General features: G+C 46.1%; 1 protein-coding gene across 1 annotated transcript in view; it reads left to right on the forward strand.

Annotated features, from left to right (window-relative positions):
- The first annotated feature begins 403 nt into the window (after positions 1 to 403).
- SYT13 (synaptotagmin 13) overlaps positions 404 to 22,561 on the forward strand; it is a 42,754-nt gene continuing 20,596 nt past the window's right edge. The window contains exon 1 of the mRNA XM_082340088.1: positions 404 to 660. Coding sequence (XP_082196214.1) covers positions 481 to 660 — 180 coding nt within the window. The 5' untranslated portion in view covers positions 404 to 480. The remainder of the gene's footprint in view (positions 661 to 22,561) is intronic.

The following is a 22,561-nucleotide window of genomic DNA, read 5'->3' on the forward strand; positions in this document are numbered from 1 at the left end:
GCTCCTGTTGATTTTCCAGCCTCCTCGGCCAGAGAGGGTGAACAAAGAAAGGGTTAGCAGTCTGGTAAAACGACCCCCTACTCGGACGGAGTCTCAGGCCTGGGTTTGAGCCCCGGTTTCCCTGCTAACCTAATGCACAATGTGACCTTGGCCAGCTCCTGCCCTTCTGGGACCCAAGTGTCCTTCTACGTAAAGCGTGAAGGATGGCCCGAGATGACCCTCACGTTCCTTCCACCTGAACGGCTCAGGCTCCGGTTAGGGTCGGGGGTCCGGTCATATGCTGGAGGGGAGGGATGCTGGCTGACGCGGAGCTGAGTGCGGGCGCACCAGCTCGCTCCGGGTCCAGCCTCCTGCTCTGACGTCCTCGAGCCGCCCTCCCTCCCCGCCCCTCCGGCGGCTGGAGAGCGGCTGGCGCGCCCGGATCCCAGGCCCGGGAGGTGCGCGGCGGCGGGACCCAGCCCCGCGCGGGGAGCGGGCACCATGGTGCTGTCGGTGCCCGTGATCGCGCTGGGCGCCACGCTGGGCACGGCCACCAGCATCCTCGCGCTGTGCGGGGTCACCTGCCTGTGCCGGCACATGCACCCCAAGAAGGGGGTGCTGCAGCGGGACCTGGACCCCGATCCGGAGAAGGCGAAGCCCGGCGTGCTCCGGTCCCAGCAGGTGAGCGGGGGCGGCGCCTTGGTCTCCCCGGGCCGGGTGGGGTCTCCCGGGCAGCGGCGGGGGAGTGGGTGGCAGGCAATGGTCGGCGTTCTTCTTTGCGCGATAGAGCATGGCGGGGTGTGGGGACCGCGGACGTGCTCGGGGACCCTCGGGGGGGTGTGGAGGGGCTCCTGAAGGCCTGGGGGTGGAGGAGGGGTCGGGGAGGATAATGAAGGGTATGGGGGGCTTGCGGGGACAGGAGAGGAACCGGGACAGCGAGCGCTAAAGGGGCGGGCATGGGAGGGAATGGGAAAGGGAGCTTGGATGGGAATGGGGCTGGGAGGGGATCTGGGGGCTGGGAGGCGAGCGTGGGGAACTTGGAGGAGTAATAAGACCGGGACGCTGTGAGGGGGCTGGGGGAGCGGGCTGTGAGGGTTAGGGGAGACTGAGAAGGGAATGGTGCAGAATGAGAAGCTCGAATTGGGGGGAAGAAGAAGGGGGGCTGTGAGAGCGAGGAGGGGGGCCAGTTGTGGGCTGGCACAGGGAGAGCACTGACAGAGTCGAGAAGGGGGAAATCCACCAAAATCCAGAGAGCAGGTGGCCGCTGTCACTGCAGTGGGAGCTGGGGAGGGGCAGCTGGGCTGGGTGTGCCTGGGGTCTGGAGAGGCAGAAGAATATGGAGGGGCCTGGAGGACCCTCAGCCTGTCCTAGCAGCTCTCAGCTCCAGCCAGACTGAGCGAGTAGCTGAGACCTCCCCGAAGGTGTGTCTGGAGATGCCCCTGGAGACAGGAGGGCTTTTATCCCATGCATCAGCTTGTCCCCAGAGCCTCTCTGGGCAGGAAATGGGTGGTGTCCCCATTGTACAGAGCAGCAGAAGGGGTCTGGGAGAGGTTTGGAAGGACTGCGCTACATGGGCTGCGATCTCCAGGACACATTTCCAAGGTGGCGAGTGCAAAATGTCCTCTGGAGACCCGGGAGGAAGTCTGGCTGGAAAGACTGGAGGAAGGCAGGCCCTGGGGCAGGGGGTGACTTAATGACTTCCCAAGGCCCTCTAGGTTCCTTCCAGAGCTTAGAGTTCCAGGGGAGGCACTATAAAGCTGTGATTCCACCTTCCTTTTGTCAATTAATTATTCAAAAGCTCAGACCCAGTTGCTCGGGGCCTGTGTCAGTCACTGAGAGTGGAACGAAATGGCTGCTGTCCTTGACGCACTTACAATCCGAGAAAAGTGACATTGACACCGGCAAGAACAGGAGCCAACCGGGCAGTGGGATGTGGGACCCAGAACCATCTGAAATGGGAGTAGTGGGCTACCCGCTCCAGGCGGGCACAGGGCGGGGGAGGGGGTGTTGGATGAGCCCTTCTCCAGACATTGGGTCCTCAACCTCTTATCCCATCCGGCACGCTTCAGGGACAGCCATTCTTCTGCCTTTCACAGTGGTGGCCCTTCAGGCACTGTCTCCTCCCCTTCCCAGAGAGAACTGCTGGGGACAGTGTTGGTGTAAGTGACCTCCGGGGTCCTTTCCAACTCTTTGTCTTACTGAGGACCAATAGCCGACGCAATGGTCAATGATCTGTTAAAGACAAACCAGATCATGCGTCTCCCTGGCTTAAAGTCCTCCACAACTTCTCACTGAGCTTGGAACAAACACAGCAAACCGGAACCTGGCACGTACTCTGTGCCAGGCTCCGTTCTAAGTGCTTTACACTTAATGCATTTAGCAACTCAATGAAGGACGTATATGATGAGCCCAACTTAAAGCTGAAAGAGCTAAAGAGAGGGTGAGTGACTTGCCCAAGGCCACACAGTTTGAGAAGTTTTAGAGCCGGATTCTAGCCAAGCTGGTCTGGTTCTGGAGTCGGTGCTGTTAGCCACTCCACTCCACTTCCTCACCTGCTTGATGTGGCAGGTGTTTACCTCTCCAGCCAAGCTCATGCCAGTTGCCCGCTTAATGGGCCGTCTCAGCTTCCCTGGATTTTTTGATCCTTCTTGAAGACATCAACCCTTCCCATTTTCCTCTGGCTTTTCACACAGATGGCTCCTTCTCATCCTTTAGGTCTCTTTCTGTTTGAATTTTACCTCCTCAGGGAGGATTTTGTCTACGGCCACGTGTAACAAAGCCCTCTCTTCCCCATTACGTTCTCCATACCATTCCTTCCCAATTCTTTTGTAGCACTTGGGACAGTTAGATGTGATTTTTCATATCTACTCACTTGTACAATATTTATTCCCAGCACCTACTCAGTGTCTGGAACCTAGTAGGTGCCCAATAAGAAATTGTTGACAAATAAAGGCATCCCAGTGCCCAGCCATTGTGGGTGATTGTCTGAGTTATTTCTTCAAATGTGGATGCATTTTGCAACCACTGTGCAACCCAGGGCTAGCTCATAGGGACACAATAAACATTTGTTGATATGTGAGACCCATCCATTCACATCCCTCACTTGGCTCCCTCAGTGACAAGGATTTGGGCCCCTGGGGCTGAATCTGTAGGTGTGAATGTGATGAAATTGAGATCTCACAATGTCGGTTGGCTGCCATTGTGCTCAGACTGATTCAGCTGCTGACCCAGATAAAGTACACAGAAAAAAGACACTATGTTGACATTTCAAAAAAAGTAAAGGAGGTGGTATTAGGGGTGGCAGATGGCAGCAGGGTGATAGGCGTGGCACATGTTGACAAAGAGGAGGAGAGTCAGGTAAGGAAGCCTCTCTGAAGATGTTCCTTAAACAAAGAGGGCATGGGGGCTGGGGAAGAGGGTTCTAGATTCCTGTAGCCACTGACAACTGGGATGTCTCTGCGATATAGAGTGACCGCCCATGTCTCTATAAGTCACTGATTGTGGTTGCTGGAAAAATTCCTTGGATTTGTTGGCCATGCCTGGGAATCCAATTTCTGGTCATGAATTGCAGTGATTTTGAAAAGCACTTTGAAGCTTTCCCTGAGGGTTCTTAACCTGAGGTCCACAGACCCCAACAAGGGGTCTATAGCTAAACTGTAAGGGGTTCTTGGTCTTGGAGAGGAAAAAATTGTATCTTTCTTTTCATTAACCTCTACATGAAGCTTAGCATTTTCTGTAAGTAGGAGTATAAACAACACACCACAGGAATATTAGCAATATCTGTGACTTGGTCCTCAAGGGAAATCACAGAGAGTTTCAGAGCACAGCACAGCTGTTGCAGATGCTTTATGATAACATTTATGCTCATCTCTAATTCTAAATTATGCACTTATTAAATCCCCCGCTAGATCCTATTATTTAATGAAAGAATAAAGAGGCACACATATAACCATTTCCCCGATTGATTTTATTAGATGTACTGTTGTAGTCCTATGTCTTTTATTTGCTGCTTTTCAGACATTCTTCTCCAGACAGCTGAAGGAATCCATCCAGCATCTCCACCATGTGGGAGGTGGCGGAGGGTGCAAACCCTCAGTCACTGCTGTTCATGCCTCCAGCCAGCTTCAATTCATAATTTGTCTTGGCTTTTCTGAAATATACATTGTGAACCCTTTATTCTGCCTTCTTACACAATCCCTCACCCTCACCTGCGTGCAGGCTTTCCAGGGAGGAGAGGGATTCAGTTTCACTACACTGTCCTTGTGATCTGGCAGCATCACCTGGGACCTCCCTCCCTGTGGTCAGCCCAGCTTTCAAAGCTCGGTTATTATGCAGTGATTACTGGATGCTTGAGCCAGGAGGCAGAGCAGAGAGGCAGACACGGTGTGTGTGTGTGTGTGTGTGTGTGTGTGTGTGTGTGTGTGTGTGTGTGATCATCTTCGCTTCACCGCTGCTGCCGCATCTCTTAGCAAGAGGCAGCCAGACCCATTGGTTCCTTCGCCCAAAATTTCCTTTTCACGCTTGTCTGCACAGGCTGTCACTCACAGCATTTCTGGGTCCTTGCAGAGGAAGCCCTCCTTTTGGCGAACCTAAATAACTACAGAGTAAGTAAGGGGAACTGTCAGTGCCCTGACACGTTAGCACGAGTTGCAGTCCTGTTCTCAGAAAGCTTTCATTTCAGGTCTGATTTTTCTTCCCATCTGGTGCTTACCTTGCTTACATGAATCTTCTCAAATGAGTCTCAGAGTTCCCAGGGTAACCCTGCTGCTGTCCCCTTGAAGCTATGTGGTCAAAAGCTCCTAGCTCCCAATGCTACTTACTACCAAACTATAAAATCCTACCCTCCTTCCAGCAGAGTTGAGACGGGATGTGGCTTTTGATGGAACATAGTGTTAGTTCATTCAGGCTGTTATAAGAAAATACCACAGAGTGGGTAGCTTATAAACAAAATTTATTTCTCATAGAGCTAGAAGCTGGGAAGTCCAAGATCAAAGTTCTGGCCAATCCAGTGTCTGATGAGGACCAGCTTCCTAGACTCTTGGATGTTACCTCACCTGATGGAAGGGGCAAGGGAGCTCTCTCTTGCCACTTTTATAAGGGCACTAATCGTATTTATGAAGGCTCCACCCTCATGGCCTACTCACTCCCAAAAGCCCCACCTAATCTATGACAAAGGAGGTAGGGATATACAATGGAGAAAAGACAGTCTCTTCAATAAATGGTGCTGGGAAAACTGGACAGCTACATGTAAAAGAATGAAATTAGAACACTCCCTAACACCATACACGAAAATAAACTCAAAATGGATTAAAGCCTCACCTCCTAACATTTTCACAGTATTGATTCTTCCAATCCAAGAACATGGTACATCTCTCCATCTGTTTGCGTCATCTTTGATTTAAGGGGACACAAACATTCAGACTACAGCAAACACTAATAGATTCAAAGTTTTTAAGAAATAATTTAAACACATGCTGTATTTTTATCAAACAACATATGTATAGTGGAGTCTTCCCCCCTACCCCCAAGATCAAGGAGTGTATTTCATTTCCCTTGTATCCCTGACAATATCCGGTGTGATAACGGGCACATGATAACCCTTCAATGTATATTTTGAGTTAAATCATCATATCGTGACATAACACTGAATAAGAGAGTGAAGATGCAAAAGAATGCACGTGGTTAAGCTTCCATTTCCACAAGATTTGAATTCAAGCCCGTTTATGCCTGGGGTTTCCGCTGGGGGCAGGTAATGACTGGGGCAGAGTCGGGAGCTTCCCAGCTTTTGTTTATAAGCTCTGCCTCTTGACGTGGTGCTGGTTACACAGCTGTGTCCACTTTATGAAAGAAAATTTATCCAGCTCTACATTTATGATTTGTGTACTTTTCTGTATGTAGTTATAACTCAGTAAAGTTTTTATTATTTGTCAAGTTGTGTTGTAATGTTTGTGAACACTGATTTAGTGTCAAGCCACTATTTATTTTTTTAACATCTTTATTGGAGTATAATTGCTTTACAATGTTGTGTTAGTTTCTGCTCTATAACAAAGTGAATCAGCTGTATGTATACATACATCCCTATATACCCTCCCTCTTGAACCTCCCTCCCACCCTCCCTATCCCACCCCTCTAGGTGGTCACAAAGCACCAAGCTGATCTCCCTATGCTATGCAGCTGCTTCCCACTAGCTATCTATTTTACATTTGGTAGTGTATATATGTCCATGCCACTCTCTCACTTCATCCCAGCTTACCCTTCCCCCTCCCCATCAAGCCAGTATTTTTAATACCAGGATGATTTGGGGACTATAATCAAGAGACGTGGCCCTCCTTTTTGTGGTCCATTATGCATCACCTCCCTGGCCCTGTCTGCCTTCTTCTGCTATGCCTGTGGCCACCTCCTCCTTCAGACTAGGGACTGGAGAACATCAACGTGGCCTGATTAACTCTCCCACCTGTTTTCCTCTTCCTTAGACCACTGGAGCAACATCCCCTCAGATCACTTGTCTGAATGCAGACTTGTCAGAGTGAGGATGGATCAGAGCCCTGATCTGCATTTCATCAGCTAATAAGCTCATTCACTAAAGTTTAATGAACACATGCTAGGCACTGGGATGCAACAATAAAAAGACAGGTGTATGCTGTTCCTTGCAAGTGGGGAGGTAGACAGTGAAGCCAGCAGTTGCCGTGAAGCGTGTTACAATGCTACCATGACAGGCGAGGTATGGGGGACCATGGGAAACCCTTAGGGTGGGAATCCCCACCTTCGGCCCAAAGTAGAACTTTCTCCAGTTCTCATTGGCTACTCTGATGAGGTCTCCCCTCTACATCAGTGATCGCAGGAGGCCAACATGAATTGCTAACCCCGCTCCTGGAACTGATTTGACTCTGGACTGCCATAAGGTCTGACCTCTTTGGATTCTCAGTCCTTTTAAAGAATTGATTTCTCAGCTGATCTCCTGGCTGGTGAACTTTCCTGTTCATATAAACAAACAAAGAAACAAAAAATAGATCCGTTTCCACAGAATAATAAAGAATAGTGATAGCATAGCTAACATTTATTGAGTTCTTTATGTGTGCCAGGCTCTGTTCTAAGCTCTTTAACCATATTAATTTTATCCTCACAATAGCCCTATGAAATATGCATAATTATTACTTACATTTTACACATGGGAAAAGTAAAACACAGAGTGCTTAAGTAACTTACTCAGTGGCAGAGCTGGGAATCAAATTTAGGAATTCTGGTTCCAGAGCCCACACGTTTGACCACTAGGCTGAAGATTAGCAGAAAAAACTAGTCAAAATTTTACTTGAGCCACTGCGTTTCCCCAGATATGGCATAAAAGTGTCTACAATATATGAATCTTTGCAGGTCAAAGATTTGCAGAAACCTTTCCCAAAGCTTTGGATGTCTGCTGCCTCTTGCTTCCACCATGCTTCAAGCACTGGGTGCAGCCCTGGGCCCTCCAGAGAAATTTACACAGTAAACATGTTTGGGCTGGTCGCTTAGCAACAGGGAAGACAGTATGAATTTTGCATCAAGAAATTAGCATAGATTATTTCAAGGAGACGAGCGCACACCCACTGGAAACCCTTGGCCCTTTGAAACATAATGTGGACTTTTGGTCTGTGTCCATCAATCCCTTCCTGGTGGCAGGTCCCAGACCCGTCACATCTTTTTCCCTTTCTAGTTTCTCCTCTGGTTCAGCATGTAGATAATTCATGTTCATGGCTCTTCTCTTCATGTGATTGACGGTTCACTAGCACCTTTTGTTAATTCCAGCAGAAAGTACTGCTGCATCTTTTGACATTTTTAGACTTTCAGATACTAGCCCAGATTATCTGGGGTACAAGAAGAGGAATAGAGAGTCCATCAGAGCACAATGGAAGAAACACCTGGACGAGAAATCAGAGGAGCTTAAGCTGAAGGCAGAAGGAAGGGGAGAGACTGGCAGGATACGGAAGCAGCAGACCCAGAAGACAAAGAAGAGGAGACAAGTTAAAGAGTGACTGGGGCTTCCCTGGTGGCGCAGTGGTTAAGAATCCGCCTGCCAATGCAGGGGAAACGGGTTCGAGCCCTGGTCCGGGAGGATCCCACATGCCGCGGAGCAACTGAGCCTGTGCGCCACAGCTACTGAGCCTGTGCTCTGGAGCCCGTGAGCCACAACTGCTGAGCCCGCGTGCCACAACTATTGAAGCCCATGCGCTTAGGGCCTGTGCTCTGCAACAAGAGAAGCCATGGCAATGAGAAGCCCATGCACTGCAGCGAAGAGTGGCCCCCGCTCGCCACAGCTAGAGAAAGGACCTCGCGCAGCAATGAAGACGCAATGCAGCCAAAAATAAATAAATAAATAAAATTAAAAAAAAAAAAAAAGAGTGACTGACTGTCCCAGAGTCAGAGACCAGAGGGAGAAATGAGAATACGCGTGGTAGACCCCTGCACTGCCCACGCTATTGACCTACAACTTCCCCAAAACCAGTAACAGCTTATCTCCGACTTGTTCCTTGGTGTTACTGCATTCACTACGTCCGGAGCTCATTTCTGCTAACAAACATTGGGAAACCCTGCTTTGAGGATGGAGGAAAAGAGCTTCACAGAAACAGGTTTTAAGAACTAAGGGATTCTTGGACTTCCCTGGTGGCACAGTAGTTAAGAATCCACCTGCCAATGCAGGGGACATGGGTTCAAGCCCTGGTCTGGGAAGATTCCACATGCCGCGGAGCAACTAAGCCCGTGTGCCACAACTACAGAGCCTGCTCTCTAGAGGCCGTGAGGCAAAACTACTGGGCCAGCAAACCACAACTACTAAGGCCTGTGTGCCTAGAACCCGTGCTCCGCAACAAGAGAAGCCACAGCTATGAGAAGTCTGTGCACCGCAACGAAGAGTAGCCCCCGCTCGCCGCAGCTAAAGAAAGCCCGCATGCAGCAACGAAGACCCAACACAGCCAAAAATAAATAAAATAAAATAAATTAATTTTTTAAAAAAAGCTTTAATAAAAAAAAGAGAACTGAGGGATTCTGAATGTACATGTCTGAATCAACACACACGTCATACGAAGGGCCCCCTATAACCAATTTGTTAAGAAATAATGAGTTAGGAGGTTTCTAAAGGAAAACAGATGAAAAAGCTAGATCTATTCCTTCCTCCCGTCTCTCTCAATTATGTTTATTGAGAGCAGACCTGTGCCAGGTACTGTGTTGGGGCTGGGGATGCAGGAACCGCCCCCTCCTCAATGACACAGTGACCTTTCTCCGCCTTCATGAAACTTACATTGTAATGGGGGAAACCAGAGTTAGTAGAAGAAGAGCACAGATCAATGAAAATGTGTGATGGTGGCAAGTGACCTAAAGAGAAAGTTCTGGTGCTATGAGAGGGTAAGGTGGAACTGATCCAGGTGAACAGGTCAGGGGAGGCTTTCCTGGAGGGAGTGATGGCCAAGCTGGGAGCTGGCGTAGGAGGGGAAGTTAACCAGGGCAATGGGGAGGGGGGCTGTGAGGGGTTTCAGATAGGAATGAGGCTGTGCAAAGGTCCTGGGACAGGAGGCAGCCTAGCACTTAGGAGGGCCCAGGGAAAAGTCAGTGTGCCTGGAGAACAGAGAGAAAGGATGCCCAGTGTATATGATGAGGCTGGGGAAGGGGACAGGAGCCTGGGCAAGCAGGGTATTGCAGACCATGGGCAGGTTCCTCCATTCCTTTATTCATTTATGTATCAGACATTTATTAAGGCCTATGTGAGGGACACTGACCTGTGTACTGACAGTGCAAAGGCTACAGTTATTTTCAAAGCTTTTTAAAGTTAAGGTGAAATTCACATAAAGTTAACCATTTTAAAGTATATGAATCAGTAGCATCTAGTACATTCACAATGTTGGAGGATCACTACCTCCAGCTAGTTCTAAGACATTGTTATTCTCCCTGAAGAAAACTCCATCCCCATTAAGCAGACACTATTCCTCTCTCTCTCTGCCTTCAGTCTCTGGAAACCACCAATCTGTTTTCTGTCTTTATGGATTTGCCTCTTCTGGACGTTTCATATATTTGGAATTTTAAAATCGGTGACTTTTCGTGCCTGCCTTCTTTCACTTAGCATAGTGTTTTCAAGATTCACCCATGTTGTAGCGTGTATGAGGAGTTTATTTCTCTTTATGGCTGAATAATATCCCATTATATGTACATGCCTCACTTTGTTTATCCGTTCATTTGTTGATGAACATTTGGGTTGATTCTACCTTTTGGTTATTGGAATAGGGCTGCTATGTACATTCCTGTACAAGTATTTATTTGTGTACCTGTTTTCAATGCTCTCAAGTATATACTTAGGAGTGGAATTGCTGGGTCCTATGATAATTCTATGTTTAACTTTTTGAGGAACCTCCAATTGCTTTCCGCAGCAACTGCACCTTTTACATTCCCACCAGCAAGGCATGAGAGTTCCAGTTTCTTCACATCTTTGCAACACATTATTTTCCCATTTTTTGTTGTTATTTTTTGTTCTTTATTATAGCCATCCTAGTGGGTGTGAAGTACTTTCTAGGCTTTTAATTTTTAAAAAAATCCAAACTCTTATTTTTAAAATCTTCATCAGTATCTTGCACGTTTTCTATGAGCATTTCTGCTCTGTATTGAATGCCAATTACAGAGAATCCACATGGGCACACCCGTAAAAGCATGTCATGGCCCCTGAGTCTCACAAGAGGAGTGGAGTGGGCAGCGGAGCTGGCTTCCCTGCTCTCCCAGCAAATTTGCACCTGCTACTCCATCCTTTAAATACAGTGCGTGTTATCACTGTCACCTTCCTCATTCTTTGCCCCAAGCTTTAGTCCCTCGTGGGTCCCAATCTGCTTCACCTAGGTTCCTGGGGGCCCTACAAACCCAGGTCCAATTGAGGTGCTATTTACTACCTTTCAACATCGTTTCCTCACGTTGGCATCATCAGGGCAGTGTGATGCCAGGAGGAGGAGCCTGGATCCCCTACCGTATCCATTCACTGCACACACACAAACTTTCCCACCAAGGAGTTCCCTAAGTGCTAATTAAACAAAGGGTGTTTTAATTGATTCATATTATAGACCATTCCTGGGAGAGTTTTACATGGTGTTTAAGAGCATTACAGCAATACACAGTGATATTTGGGGAAGCTGATTGAGGTTTTGGGTGGACTTGGAATGCATTATAATTTTCCCTATTTAAAATAGTGGAATACAAGCGACTGCTCTCTGAAATTCACTAGCCAGCGTGTTTCCATGAACAGATTAGAGTCAAATAATGAGGGGTGGTTGCATGTATGAATATGTGCACATGCATATGTAAATGTGAATATGCACATATGCATATATGAATGAGAGAAAGGGGAGGAGCAGCGCATGGAAAATCTGTGAAACTGAGCCTTAGTCTTAGTCCGTCTGGCAGAGACCCTAGGGTACCTTGACGTATTTCATTGACTCCCTCCATCCTCCACTCATTAAATCCAAGACATACTTTTCCTTCATAGAAAAACTGAGCAGGCTTTGCAGAGAGCAAGAGAAATGAGGAGAAATGTTGAATGACTGCGTGAGTCATTGGACGGATGGGTAGATGAATGGGGAGGAGATTCATGGGGCCACCGTCTCTGCTTGCAGCCAGAATAAAAATCACAAGCACAGAAATGCAGGGGAAGGTGCTGAGCTTGTGGAAGAATCTCTGTGCTCAGCTTCAGTGACACCACGTGGGATCAAGACAGGCCTGGAGGGTGTGGTGGCTTCACTTTGTATTGGTTTCCCTCCCTTCAAGCCTCTGTTCACGCAGCTGACATTGGAGACAGTTTTAAAAATCTCCCGTTGCAAAGACCAATGAGATAATACCCTGGGGGGACCACGTTTTACTTGGAAAATCATTATAAACCACGTCGTTTTGGACTTGCTGTTAAGAGTGGCCTGATGAGAGGGATGTAAGTTACTGAGGCAGGAGAGTGAAGACTTTGCTTTTCAAACAGAATTAAGAATGATGTTTTGGTGAGTTCCCTGGTGGTCTAGTGGTCAGGATTCAGCAATTTCACCACCATGCGCGGGTTCAATCCCTGGTCGGGGAACTGAGATCCCATGCAGTGCGGCCAAAAAGAGAAAAAAGAATGATGTTTTGGAGAGGAATGCATTTGAAGATGAAGAGAAGGTTGGGGAAGAGCAGTTTGGTTGGGCAACTAGAAGACTTGCTGGAAACAGCTGCAGAATGAAGCTTAGAATAACTTCAGAGAGCTCTAAGCTCATTCCGTGTTTCAGATCCCGCCTCCCCTCCACCCTTTCTCACAGTGCACTCCCCAAGCATCTTAGAGTGTGTTTTTATTTCCAGCACCGTCTGTTCACAAAGAAAGGGCAAGGATACCAGAGAGACGTACATACAGTCAAGGCAGTGATGGTACGTCAAGAGACGAAACTCCATAGGAAAATGTCAACGTGGTCTCAGGGCATTTTGGCACATTCCCTGCAAATGCATCATCTAATAAGCCCGTCTCTTACCTTGCAAGTGGGACGGATCCTTTAAGTAGCAACAGGACTGTCGCCCTTTGTGTGACAGCCTCATTACAGCCCTTTGTGTGACAGCCTCATTACAAAACTTGCAGAGAAAAAGGACCAAAGGACGGAAAGGAATGAATAGGAGCATAAGTATCCCGTTGGTAACCACTACATGGTAGACTTGTGTTTGTTTTTGGATACCCACCAGTATTAGTTTTAGGTAAGAACAATCTAGCTTTTTGAGATGACTCAAAAGAGGAAATTACCTCTTAGGACGAAAATGTTCATTTCAGGATCAAGCCACTGAGATATAACAGGAAGCAAATTAGACTTAGACCCCAAACCTGAATTTGAATTCTACCTCCAGCATTCTCCAGCTAAATGACCTTGACCATTCCAAATCCCACTTTCCTCATCGACAAAACAGAGGTGATAACAATAAGGTTCTCTACGGTAATATTAAAGACCAATTGAGATAACGCTTTTGAAAGCACCCAATACTGTCAGCACCAGTCACTACTCAGAGTATATTTTAGGTATCTCTGAATCCTTTTCTTATTTATCCTTTACCAAAACAATGACTTGTCTGTATGTTCATTACATAGGAAAGAGAGAGTTCATAAAAAGTATTCCAGGGGGCTTCCCTGGTGGTGTAGTGGTTGAGAATCTGCCTGCCAATGCAGGGGACACGGGTTCGAGCCCTGGTCTGGGAGGATCCCACATGCCGCAGAGGAGCTAGGCCCGTGAGCCACAACTACTGAGCCTGCGCGTCTGGAGCCTGTGCTCTGCAACAAGAGAGGCCGCGATAGTGAGAGGCCCGCGCACTGCGATGAAGAGTGGCCCCCACTTGCCACAACTAGAGAAAGCCCTCGCACAGAAACAAAGACCCAACACAGCCAAAAATAAATTAATTAATTAATTAAAAAAAAAAAAAGTATTCCAGATGTGAAAAATGAAAGCCCTCTGTTAGGATGGGAAGGGTGGGCATGAACATTACACTTCTAGGATATTCATTCATTCAAAAAATATTTCTTGATGACCTATCATGTGCAAGACACTGAGTTAGCAGTAGGGACACCGCAGTGACTGGGCAGACAACATCCCTGACCTTCTGGAGCTCATGTTCTACAGGTAGAGATCTTCATTACACCGTCGTACAAATGAATATAAATCTAACTGTATTAGGTGTGGTAAGGGAAGCAAGAGTTCTCTCAAGAAGTGGTAACTCATTAGTGCTCCAATCTTAACATATTTGGAGACTCCCTTCAGTAAAAACATTTTGAGCTTGTACCCCTTATACATGTATATTTAATTCTTTGTGAAGCATATGTAGGCTTCATATTATGTATACATATTGCTCTACTAATATATTGTGTCCATAATAAAACATGCACAGACATGGACCTTTTAAAACAATAATGCAAAAATAAATTATAAAATGAGATTCTGTAATTTTCTTCCATACACCAAATGGACTGTCTTGCACACCCCTGTAGCATACAGTTAGTGCCATTTACTAGGTAAAGGTATTGGGGGTGAGTGTTTGAAGTCTTCTAGGCATAGGGCATGTACAAAGGCCCTGTGGAAAGAAGAAATATCACTTAGGAGGGACTGAAAGAAGGTCAAAGTGGGTAGAGCACAGAGGGCACAGGAGGCAGTGACTGCAAGCAAGCGAGGTGGGTGAGGCCAGATAGCACCACACAGGGCCTTCTGGGCCACCATTAGTATTTGGATATTTATCCCAAGAGCAATGGAAGCTACTGAAAGGTCTTAAGTGAGATGTGACATGGTCAGATTTAGGCCATGAAAACATCCTTTTGGGTGGGGAAAGAGTAGAAATGGGGATACCAGGGAAACCCTGGAAAGAGACCTTGATGGCTTGAGCCACTGTGATGGCAGCAGTAGTTTGGAGAGATGTTTAGAAAATAAATTGACTGGCTTTGCCTGTGGGTTGGGTGTGGGCTTCAGGAAGAGAGAGGAGTTAGGGACGACACTAAGTGTTTCACTTAGGATGGTGGTTGCAGTTAATGAAACAAGGAAGAGGCCATGGATTTTAAGTCATGAGTTCACCTTTGTGCAGGGCAAGTGCGAGGAGCCTTTGAGCTATCTCCATGAAGATGTCAATTGTGCTGGTGGTTCCACAGGTTTGGAACTCACAGTCTGGCTGTGATATATATTGGGGAATAGCAACCACAGCCATGAGCATGGCTGAGACCGCCTGGGAAGAGTGCAGAATGAGAGGGAAGAGGGCCTAAGAACAAGTACCAAGGACACCAACATTTCATGAGACAAGGAGGGGTGGCCAGAGAGGAAGGAGAAAAACCTGGAGAATGTGATATCAAAATAATAACAATAACAAGAGAAAAACTTTTGAAGAAGAAGGGAATCATTGAGAAGTCAAGTAAGGTAAGACTGAAAAAACCCATAGGAATGAGACAGTGAAGGTTACCAGTGACCTTGGAGACCAACAGTGACCTCCAGTGGGCTGATGGGGCCTCTGGGAAAGTGTTGTAGAGTGGCTGGAAAATGAGGAATGAGAACAGCATTGAGTATAGGCAGTTCTTTTGAGATGCATGACTGCAAAGGGGTGGAGAGGGCTAGGGCTGGGGCTGAGCAGGGGAAAAGAGGTCAAAGGAATATTGAGCACAGTTGAAAGCTGTTGGGAAGGAGCCAGTTGAAAGAGAAGGATGAACGTTCAAGAGAGAGGGAGAAAGAGATTAAAAAAAAAACAGCTAGTGTAAGGCTCCCACATGGGTGGATGGGGCGCAAGACTCGGATGGAAGGACTGGTCCTGGAGGGAGGGAGAGTGGGAGACACCTCCTGCAGTGTCACAGGACAGGGACGGGCACAGCATCTGTCTGGAGAAGAAGGGCAGGTCGCTGTGTCTGTTAAACAGGACGCTAAGGGGCTTCCGTTCTCTTGGTTTCCTTTTTCTCTATGAAGGAAGTCAGAGGAGAGAGAGAAATTCCAAAATGTGGGCTTGAGGGAGGAGTTAGGGAAACAGTAGGATTTCTGGGGAGGACTGAGTTTAAGGTTGGAGATCATGAATTTATCATGGAACCATCCACCCTGTCTAGGTGACTCTCTTGCGGCACACGGCTATTTGATGCAGCATCATGGTTTAGCGGGGCTCATCCACCACTGGAGTTTCACCACGTGGCATCAGGGAAAGGATGGGAAGGCAAGGGAGGGTATTGTTGACATCATGGCCCATTTTCTCATTTGATCCAGCATCTAGTATGGTGCTTTGCACCTCTCGAAGTTTTTAATACGTGCTTGCCAAACAGACACACCTGTGGGTTGGAAGCTTCAGGGCTTGAAGCTTGAAATGAGCTGAGGAAAAATATTTGACCTTTATAGTAAATTGGAGCCAAATATTCTGATATTATTGACCTTCCATGATCTAATCGTATTTCGTGACAACATTGTGTAGACTGCTCGAATATTGGCCCTTGTCAGGCAGAAGGGAAATCCAATAGATTTGGATCCCATTTAAGAGAAGGAACAGCTACATCTAGGGATGATACTCACTAGCTTTGAGTCAGCCAAAGTGGCAGCTGGGAAGAGAATATTAGAAGAAACCCCCTAGTGGCTGTCCCTTCCTTGAAATCTCCTTGCTGCTGTCCCTTGAAATCTCCATGAAAGTCCCATGGTAAAGAATTAAAAAAAAAAAAAAAAGTATATATATATAACTGAATCATGTGGCTTTACAGCAGAATTTAACACAACATTGTAAATCAACTCTATTTCAATAAAAAAAAAAAAAAATCACATGGAAGAACCAATCTGTTGCCCAAATATTGCTGTGACTGTAGACATCCAATGACACTCAGGGATTGTTTTCTTGGAAAAAGAAAGAGACCTGAGAGGTAATAATGGAGGTACTTTTCCTTGATGCAGCTCTCTTGGATTCTTCCTTCTCCCTACACATCGCTCCACCCCTAAGCATTGTCAACTCTACTACCTGGGAGAAGTCTTCAGCATTGGAGGCCCTTCACAGCCTGGTCTCACCATTCCTTTGCAAATCCATCCCTCAGCCCCAGCCTTTCTCTTCAGCTGGTTTGCCAGACTCACCACACCCTGAGCATGCTCCCCTCTGTACCCAGGCTGCTGCCTTTCTCTCCATTTGAGATACCTCTGCCTCTCCTCTCCACAGTTATCCTTGAATGTTGGGCTGAAGCTGCTTCTCCAGGAAGCCTTCTCTGATCTCACTGACTTTGAGGAACTCCTCTTTAGGTCTTCTGTAGCACAGAGTCCAGACCTTTGGCCTTTTAATTCTACCTTCTTTACTTATTTCCCTTTTGTAAAGTATGCATCAGGAGGAGCAAGTAGCTTTCATCTTGCATATCAATTCTTATTAATTGGTAGTGGCTTCCTGGATCCCTGAGCTGAACAGGCTGTGTCTGATCACAGCAGGAAAGAACACTTTGATCGATTAGTCATGTCTGCCACGGGCAGAGGGTAGAAGAGTTGTAGCATCAGAGCCTCGTATTTCCATTTATGGAATATCTCACCTCCACCATTGGATGGTAAACTTCCCAAGGGCAGAGAATTATTCCGTGGTACGTAGGATGGTTGACTACATAGTTAGCAGGCAACAAGTGTGTGCTGATTTCTGTTTGGGCAGAAATCTGAAGGTTGATTAATTGGAGGGTTTTGGCTTAAAACCAAAATATAAGGAGAATCTAGTTAAACAATCACTGTCCTGTTTTGAAGCCTTGTTTTACAACTTGGCAGTTTTTTATGCCACTGGGTTAGAAATTGATGTGCTTTCCAAATGTCTACACATGAGTGGAAGGAAGTTTTCAATTAGTGGTTTTCTGCACATTTTTTCTGAGCTGCATCACCTTTGATGGGTGCTATTCACATACTTGATGGGTTCTGCAGAATTCATCTCCTTTCTCTCCCACTCAGAAAAGTGTATTAGAACACAAATGTGTGAAAGAGGTATTGTTATAATAAAAACCCTGAATGTGCTCTAATCAATTTTTTAAATGAGTCAAAAACTATCAAATTTCAGTACTTCAGTCATCATATGTAGTATACTGGCATAATAACAAGGTTGGAAATTGTTGCTTTTGTCAATGGTTTCATCAATTATCCAAGCATCATAGAATCAAGAAATCCTGTAACTATTCTGGAACAAGATCCTGAATTCAATGTCAAGAGGGTATATAACCACATTTTCCAACCTTTAATACCAAACTGCCTGTCTTACATTAGAAACATGGCTCACATAAATCAGAAACTGAGAAAAAAAATCTAAAGTATCCAAATGGACACTGTTGCTTAAGACCACCGAGACCAATACCAAGTAAGCATGTGTGTTCCCATCTTATCCAAATTGATGATGAAACAGGGCTGAGATTCCCCTCCTACACATGGACTCAGTTTAAAGAAAGACTTTTTAAACGTCTCTAGTGAACCAATACAGTGGAGGGGACAGTGGAATTTTAAAAGTTAAAGGCTGGTTGAGGGACTTGGCTCAGAGATGAAACCCATTGTCAACTATGATAACCCATAGCCGTGCTATGATAGCTGGAGATGGGAGGATAAGGATGGATAGATGGGGAGGGAAGGCTGGGTTTGAGCCCCAGTTTACTGACCAGGAGAGTTTTCTGTGCCCTTTTAAAATAACCTAGCTTTGAAACAACGTTTCTGACGAGTGTTGATGAGGTTATAACATAGTCTTGACCTTGTCGTGGCTCAGGTCACAAGTGAAACATATTTTCTGCAAAAGGAATGTCAAACCCAGATTCAGAACTGAGAGCAGGAACAAGGCTGATGCCCAAACACCCAGGCGGGTCATTACAACAGCAACCAGGTGGGGAGGGGCATGGGGTCATCAATCTAATGATGTGAGATGTGACAGCACATCAAATGCAATGATCTGGACGTTTCCATTTTTACCAGTTTATGGTTGGTATCCAGAGACATAGTCCACAGGGAACCATGTTGCGAAATGTCATTTAGCAGCACTGGTTTCGTGGTGGACTCGTGGTCCAAGCCTAGAGCTGTCATACATTAGCTGTGGGATCCTGGACAAGTTTCAATGTCTCTGAGTCTCAACTTCCTCCTCTGTAGAGAAAGGAATTAAGTTATTTTTATTTATTAACACTAGGGTATAGAAAAGAGAAAACAGTAGGCACTTATCTCTAGGGTTGTGTGAGGGTCAAATGCAGTAAAGGCTGTTGCGCTTTGCAGAGCGTCTGGTGCAGAGGAAGTGGTACAGAGATGGTGGCCATATTGCCCTTTCAGGCTTTGTGATGTAACTGGTGGAGTCAATGCAGCACCACTTATAAGATTCTCTGGGTGGAATCTTGCCATTGTGTGGTTTCCAGCCCTGTGGAATTATTGTTTTTGAAATCTGCGTTTGAATTCTGTGTCCTGCAGGAGAATGGGGATAATGGCAACACTCATTGCCCCTCCTTTTCTCGTAGGGCTTTAAGCTTTGTTGGTACCCGCTGTTCTCTGAACACACTGCAGACTCTCATGCTGCTGCCTTGACCCAGAAAGCCCTTCCCCCACTTCTGCACTTGTCAAACTGCTGCCCGGGCTTCGGGGCGGGGCTGGGGGGGCAGCAACCAAAAGTCAGAGTCTCTGAATCGTTATGAAATTCTCCTCCCATTATACACCCCACCCCATCCTGTCCCTTCCCCGGGCAAAGTTTGATGTGCTTCTACGCACTCTGTCTCGTGTTTCGCTGGTCTCCATCATAGTGATTATTATTATACTAATCCCCCCACCACCCACCCTCCTTCACCAGCCATCCAAGCATTGATTCCATCAATCATCACTGAACTGTTTGTGGGGAGCCGAGAGGACGTGACAGAGGGAGGTCGTGCCTGTGAGCAGCTCACCACACAAGAGGACGTTTCTCCATCTACCCTGCCTGGCGTTCTAGGACCTCCCCCAAACCAGGGCGTTCCCACGTGAGCCTCAGGGACCACCTGTGTCACAGTCACCCTAGGGAGCTTCTTAGACACACAGATTCTTTAGGATCCACCTAAGACCTCTGAGTCAAGGCAAGGGAGGCACTTGGGAATCTGATTTTTACATTCTCCCAGATGAAATTTCTACACATCAAAGTGTGGAACCAGCGCTTCAACTCTGTTCCTCTGACTAAAGGGCATGCAGGGGCAGAGTAAGGGGTGGCCCAAGCAACAGTCTAAGGGGCACAAAGCATGGGTGAACAGTAAAGGATGACTACAAATATGAGGAGGTGGGAAAGGGCTGGAAGCAAGACAGAGCGTGTAAACAGAGGACTCTGGAGAGAGCCAGCCTGGGTTTGAAGCTTTCCTCTACTACTCACTAGCTGGCTGTGCATCCTGACCTGTAAAATGGGATTGATCATAGCAGCACTTCTTGATAGGGTTATTATGAGGATTCAGTGAGCTCATATTGGAACAGTACAGGGCACAGGTGGGCAGAACCACAAGATGGAAGAGGCTGGGAGGACTCTGAGTTTGGAGAACAGCCAGCAGACCCTTTAAGACTGAGAGAAATCAGCTTTTATTGTGTTCAGCCACTGAGGTTGGGGGTTGTTTGTTACATAGCAGGTGGTCTTCCCTGACTAATACAAGGTCATGAACAAGCGTCCTGCTAGCCAAGAAGGTTCAATCAGTTGTAGGTGCGTGCATGGATGCTCCACAGAGGGAATGGGCAGAGAGGATCAAGGCTTTGGGTTGTTAAGAGCTTCTATAGCTGCACCTCAAATTCTCTTTAGAGGAGTTATCTATACAGTTGGAATGAAAATTTGGACAGATGGTTGTTCACACAGACTCTAGGAGTTGGTCCTTCCCTGGAAGCAAAATGACTCTTTCTCTCAGTTAACTTCTAGCTTGATTTATTTTATGTTGTCCAACATAGGAAGAAAGAGTCCTGCTTCTCCACTAGAGCACGCATGTGTGTGTGTGTGTGTGTGTGTGTGTGTGTGTGTATGTATGTGTGTGTGTGTGTGTGTGTGTGTGTGTGTGTGTGTTGGGGAGCAGAGGGAATGTGGTACTAGCCAGTGTCCTGCAAAATATCCCAAGTCACAAAATAAATAAGCGAAACTTTTCTGTACTGATGGTAATTTAAAACACTTTAATACTAAAACCATCATATGGAGTCAAATACAAAAAGTCACATGAACTTTAAGATAGAACTGGAGATTTCAAGAAAGAATCCCAATTACTCCAGAAGACTTCCCATTCTCTGGAGTACGTGTTAACACTGACCCAGAGACCAGTGGATCCTAACTGCAGGTCCACAGGCAGGTTCTGGGCTGGCCATGTGTAGGAATCATTTGGGACACTCACTCAACATACAGATTATTATGCTCACCCCAGAAAGCCTAATTCAGCAGGTGGGCAAGAGGCGTGTGTTTGTGTGTGTGTGTGTGTGTGTGTGTATCTCTATCTAAATTTTATTGAGGTACTGTTGTCATATAGTGAAATGCACACATCCCAAGTCACTAGTTTGATCAATTTTGACAAATAGCTATCCTCTAGGCTGTAACCCACACTTCTACCATGCCTCTTACCACTCAGTTCTCCCCAGTAGCAATCAGAACCACTGTTCTGATTTCGATCACCATTCATTAGTTTCACCTGTCCTAGAACTTCATCTACATCAGTGTTTCTCAGTCATGGAGCTATTTACATTGGGGTGAGATAATGCTTTGCTGTGGGGAGCTGTCCTGTGCATTGTAGGATGCTGGCTAATAGCATCTGGCCTCTACCTGATAGCGGCCTCCACCCCCAGCTGTGACAACCAAGAATGTCTCCAGACATTGCAAGTGTCCCCTGAGTTGAGAACCACTGATATAAATGGAATCACACAGTATAGATGCTTATGTACTATGCCTTCTTTTGTTTACCATGTTTTTGCAATTTTTCCCTGTTGTTGAGTATATTCACAATTCCTTTCTTTACTGTTAAGGAGTATACCATTGTAAGAATATGCCACAATGTACCTACCCATACTCCTGTTGATGGACACTTGGGCTGCTCTCTGTTTTTGGCTAGTATGACTAAAGTTACTATCAGTATTCGTGTATTAGTCTTTTTGTCAACATATATTTTCATCTTCTTTAGAAAAATGCCTAGGAGTGGAATTGTTGGGTCATAGGGTAGATATATGTTTAACTTTTAAGAAACTACCAGTTGTTATTTACAATGGCTAAGACATGGAAGCAACCTAAATGTCCATCAACAGATGAATGGATAAAGAAGATGTGGTGCATATATACAATGGAATACTACTCAGCCATAAAAAAGAATGAAATCATGCCATTTGCAGCAACATGGATGGACCTAGAGATTATCATACTAAGTGAAGTTAAGTCAGAAAGAGAAAGACAAATACCATATGATATCCCTTATATGTGGAATCTAAAATAGGATACAAATGAACTTTTTTACAAAACAGAAACAGACTCACAGACATAGAAAACAAATTTATGGTTACCAAAGGGGAAAGGGGGTTGGGGGAGAGATAAATTGGGAGTTGGGAATTAGCAGATACAAACTACTATATATAAAATAGATAAACAACACGGTTCTACTGTATAGCACAGGGAACTATATTCAATATCTTATAATAAACCATAATGGGAAAACTATGAAAAAGAATATATATATTCTTTTGTGCTAAAAAATATGAAAAAGAATATAGATACTGGTCCCAATGCATAAATCAAAAACTTTACATAGACTCCAGGGTCAAATAAGTATTTCCAACATTCACCAAGGGCTTGCCATGCCAGCCTCTGTGCTAAGAGCTTACACCCGGTTGTCTTTTCTAATCCTCAATCCAACCTCAGGAGATAGGCACTATTATTAACACCCTCTTTTATAGATGAAGACACCAGGGGCACAGAGAGGTTAATTAATCAGACCCAAGATCACACAGCGAGTAGCTGGTGGAGTCTGGACTCCACCCAAGCTGTCTTGTTTTAGAGCATGAAGTCTGACCACAAGGCTGTATTTCAAACTCTTGTACGCATGTTAGTGTGCATAATTACCAGTGTCAGAGGCCAGAGTGACAGAGGCTGGCAGGTCCCTGTCCTCTGACCCAGCTCCCCTCTGAGGGGGACTTTGCTGTGCTGAGCT

Source organism: Balaenoptera borealis (genome assembly GCF_965194805.1).
Source record: "Balaenoptera borealis genome assembly, chromosome: 11".
Taxonomy (NCBI): domain Eukaryota; kingdom Metazoa; phylum Chordata; class Mammalia; order Artiodactyla; family Balaenopteridae; genus Balaenoptera; species Balaenoptera borealis.